Source organism: Chiloscyllium plagiosum, chromosome 14, assembly GCF_004010195.1.
Source record: "Chiloscyllium plagiosum isolate BGI_BamShark_2017 chromosome 14, ASM401019v2, whole genome shotgun sequence".
Classification (NCBI taxonomy): Eukaryota; Metazoa; Chordata; class Chondrichthyes; order Orectolobiformes; family Hemiscylliidae; genus Chiloscyllium; species Chiloscyllium plagiosum.
This window is the reverse complement of record NC_057723.1, coordinates 44,193,218-44,197,198: the sequence shown is the minus strand read 5'-3', so window position 1 is coordinate 44,197,198 and position 3,981 is coordinate 44,193,218. Positions and strand designations below refer to the sequence as shown.

At 36.2% G+C, this 3,981-nt stretch overlaps 1 protein-coding gene across 1 annotated transcript in view; it reads left to right on the top strand.

The window, feature by feature from the left end:
* Positions 1-3,981, top strand: part of unc5a (unc-5 netrin receptor A) — a 579,623-nt gene that overhangs the window by 509,449 nt on the left and 66,193 nt on the right. The window contains exons 8-9 of the mRNA XM_043704227.1: positions 1,844-2,032; positions 2,961-3,257. Of these exons, the coding sequence (XP_043560162.1) occupies positions 1,844-2,032; positions 2,961-3,257 (486 nt within the window). The remainder of the gene's footprint in view (positions 1-1,843; positions 2,033-2,960; positions 3,258-3,981) is intronic.

Genomic DNA, 3,981 nt, shown 5'->3' with positions numbered 1-3,981 from the left:
TCCTGAGCTGAAGCCTCACTCTTCGATCTAAACTTCCTTAGACCCTCTTTTTGTGGCACGTCTGTGGACTCTTAATTAAGGTTAGAGGAGGAGGGAGGGAGGGAGACCCTACTTTGTAGGACCTGGGGTTTAGAACACACCCACTCTAATAGTAATCACTTACCTTCCCGACCGGCTTTGCGCTCCGTCTGAACTTCCGCCCAGCTCCCGCCGCTCTCTGTTGCGAAAAGACTTATTAGGAATAGTCATCATACCTTTATGCAAGGGAGGTGTTGCCTCACAAATTTGGTCAACTTTTTAAGGAATTTACTCAAGCATTTGACAAGGTACCTTCTGGTCCAGAAGGCTAAGTCACATAGGGTCCACGGTGAGTCAGCAAGTTGGATAAAAAATTGGCTTAGTTATAAAAATGAAAGGGTAATTTGCGGGATGTTTTTCTGACTAGAGGTCTGTGACCAGTGGTGTCCTACAAGGTTCAGTGCCGGGATCTCTGTTATTTGCAATATAAAAAGGAATCAGCAGAATACAGATCAATTGGAAAGTAGGGCAGAGACATAGTAGATGGAATTTAATCCAGACAAGTGAGGTTATATATTTTTGGAGATCAAATACAAGACGAAAGTATATAGGAACCTTAGGAGTATTGGTGTACACTTGGCGTGCAAGTCAATAGCTCTTGGGAAGTGGCAGCACATGTGGGCAAGGTGGAAAGAAGGTATGTGACATGTTTACCTTCTTTCGTCAAGGCCGTGGGTTTAAAAGTTGGCAAGTCATGTTAGAGCTGTATAAAAGTTTAGTTAGGCCCTATTTGGAGTATAGTGTACAGTTCTGGTCACCACCCTATCGGAACAATGAGGTGGCTTGGAATGGGTGCAAAAGAGGTTTACCAGAATGTTATCTGGATTGGACTGTATTAATTATAAGGAGCGATTGTGCAAATTTGGAATGATTTTGCTCAAGTGTCAGAGGCTAAGGGATGACCTGATAATAAAATATATAAAATTATAAGATATGTAACATTATGAAAGGCTTGGACAGGGTGGATAGTCAGAGTCTTTTTTTTTCCCAGGGTGGAAATGTCAAATATGAGGGGGCCTAGATTTAAGGTAAGATGGGGTAAGTTTAAAGGAGATGTGCAAGGCAAGGTTTTTACACAGAAGGTGTTAGGTGCCTGAAATGCACTATCAGGTAGAAGCAGATATGTTTTTGATGTTTAAGAGGCATTTAGACAGACATTTAAAGGGATATGGACACGTGAAGGCAGATGGGATTAGTTTAGAATAATGTCATGGTCGGCACAGACATGGTGGGCAAAAGAGCCTGTACTGTTCTGTGTTCAATATCAATGCAATGCCATTGAATGCTCACAGTTGCATTTGAGGAATGGGAGCACTATTACACTACAAATTATTTTCTATAAGACCATAAGGTATAGGAGCAGAATTAGGCCATTCAGTCCATCAAGGTTCCTCTGTCACTCAATCATGGCTGATACATTTCTCAAACACATTCGCCTAACTTTCCCTGTAACCCTTGATCCCCTTAAAGTCTTCAACTAAATTGCCAAGAAAGTATGTTTTGAGATTATTGTTCTTCTCACAATTTTAATTTTCAATTAAATAATATATGCTTGGGGATTTAATAAAGTAGATGTCATTTAATATAGAAATTAAACTAATAATAATGATGGATAACTTGAGATGATGAGTATCTTAAATAGTACTTAATCACAACAATTTTAATTTTGATTTTGAAAGTATTCTAATCAAAGGATTTATCATTCCTTATTTTTGTGAAAGATGATGTGCATTTACTGATATTTTAAATATGTTCTTTTTTTTAGCTTCTACAGTACCTGGTGATGTTGCACTATACACTGGTGTTGTGGCAGTAGCTGTATGCCTAACCTTACTGATGGTTGTAGTAATCCTCGTTTATCGAAGAAAACAGCAAGATTTTGATTCTGATGTAACTGACTCTTCAATTTTAACAACAGGATTCCAACCTGTGAACATTAAAACACCAAAACAAGGTTAGTCATTCCTATTTGTCTATTATTATTAGTTTTCTTTTTGGAAGATTGTTATTAGATTTTAAGGAAAATGAGAGGAAGGGATAGATGAATCAAGGAACGTGCCTGAAAATTAATAACAGCAATTTAAAATTCAAATTAAGCTTTTGACCCCTTACCTCTTGGCTACAACAGTTCAGCACAGAAACGATTTCTCTTGCTTAATCCACTTTATTCGATTCAGATATACCTGAACAACTTTCTTGAGACTTTATTTATTATTTTTGTCAGGTTCTACCTACCCCAACACCTTTCTAAACTGGAAGTAATATACAATCCTGTCAATGGACACTCACATGCATGTTGTGAATCCAACACTTTGACTGAACCATTTGTGAGATGGACTTTTGTGAGAAGGAAATTGTCCATAAAACTGAAAAAAAGATTACCTGTTCCGCGTGATAGAGGGAAGTTTGGCATTCTATGCACCTAAGATATCTCTAAATACAAGCAATAATTGGATGTTACACTTAGATTTTTGAAACAAAATATCAATGTCCCAGTATTGTAGCATCTATAGAGTTTCTACACAGAAAATCCAATTTTCAACGAAAGGACAATAATTATTAATACATATCCATGAATTTGAAACAACCGAGTGGTGTTGATTGCCTATTATATATAAATAACTGTAATTATTTGAATGAATTGATTTTCAAACTATGAAACTGGAACCTCTGTTCAATGCAACCTTCACAATTATGTCTGTATATTTTTGCAATCAGTGATTTTTGAAAATCCTTAAGCTGTAAACCTGTTGAATGAAGGAAGTATGCAGTTTGTATTCAGAGGACATACAATTAACTTATTCTGGTGTTAAAAGTGTGTTCAGTAATTCATGAAATGCAAAGTATTTTTCACAGTGGCTTGTCTGTTTTCATTCTGATAGATAACTCCCATTTGCTTACAATTCAGCCTGACCTCACAAGCACATCAGCATACCAAGGCTCAATCCGCTCACGACAAGATATCTCAGACAAGATTCCAATGACTAACTCTCCCCTTCTGGACCGGCTTGCAAATGAAAGACATACATTACGCAATGGTACAGTACATTCTGATACTTCAAACCTTATGGCAAGACTCTCGATGCAAATGAACAACAAATCATTATTGAGGGATGCTTCAAATACCGCATTTGGAACTTTTAATTTTTTAGGTGGCCGCCTTACCATTCCAAACAGAGGTAAGTGAGATGTCTATTAATAAATATTATCCACAATAGAACTCACTGGAAAAGCTCAGTAGGTCTGCAGCATCTGTGGAGATAAATCAGAGTTAGCGTTTCAGGTCGAGTGACCCTTCTTAAGGCTTTTCTTCAGGTTGTTGGACCCAAAATATTAACTCTGATTTATCTCCACAAAAGCTGCCAGACCTGCTGAACATTTCTGTCAATTTGTATTCTTGTTTCTAATTTCCAGCATCTGCAGCTCTTTTGTTTTTTTAATAGCTGTTGCCCACTTCAGATATTTTAATTGTACTATCTTGATTTGACATAGGCAACCATGTATGAATAATAATAATAATAATAATACATTTTCTAGCAAATACAGAATTAATCAGTATAAGATCAAGTTTTAAATTTTAAAAATCCATTTAATTTCAGTAACATTTCACTACAATAGTCGCAGAAAAATGCATATAGAACTGAAAACTTATTTGTTTCACCGTAAGTGAAAAATCTAATTAGAGCCATTGGATTTTCCTCCATTTTGAGGAGTAGTGGACAAGGAGTGGATGAGAGAAGAGAGACTTTCAAAAATGATGCAGAAGAAGGAAAAGTGACACATTGGTTATGAGAAAATTGAAAAGAAAATACAAAACGAATTCAGGCAGATTAACAAGAGATAGTACAAAGATACATTACAATAATGTAATAAAATTATAACGTATTAGAGTTGGAAAGAAAT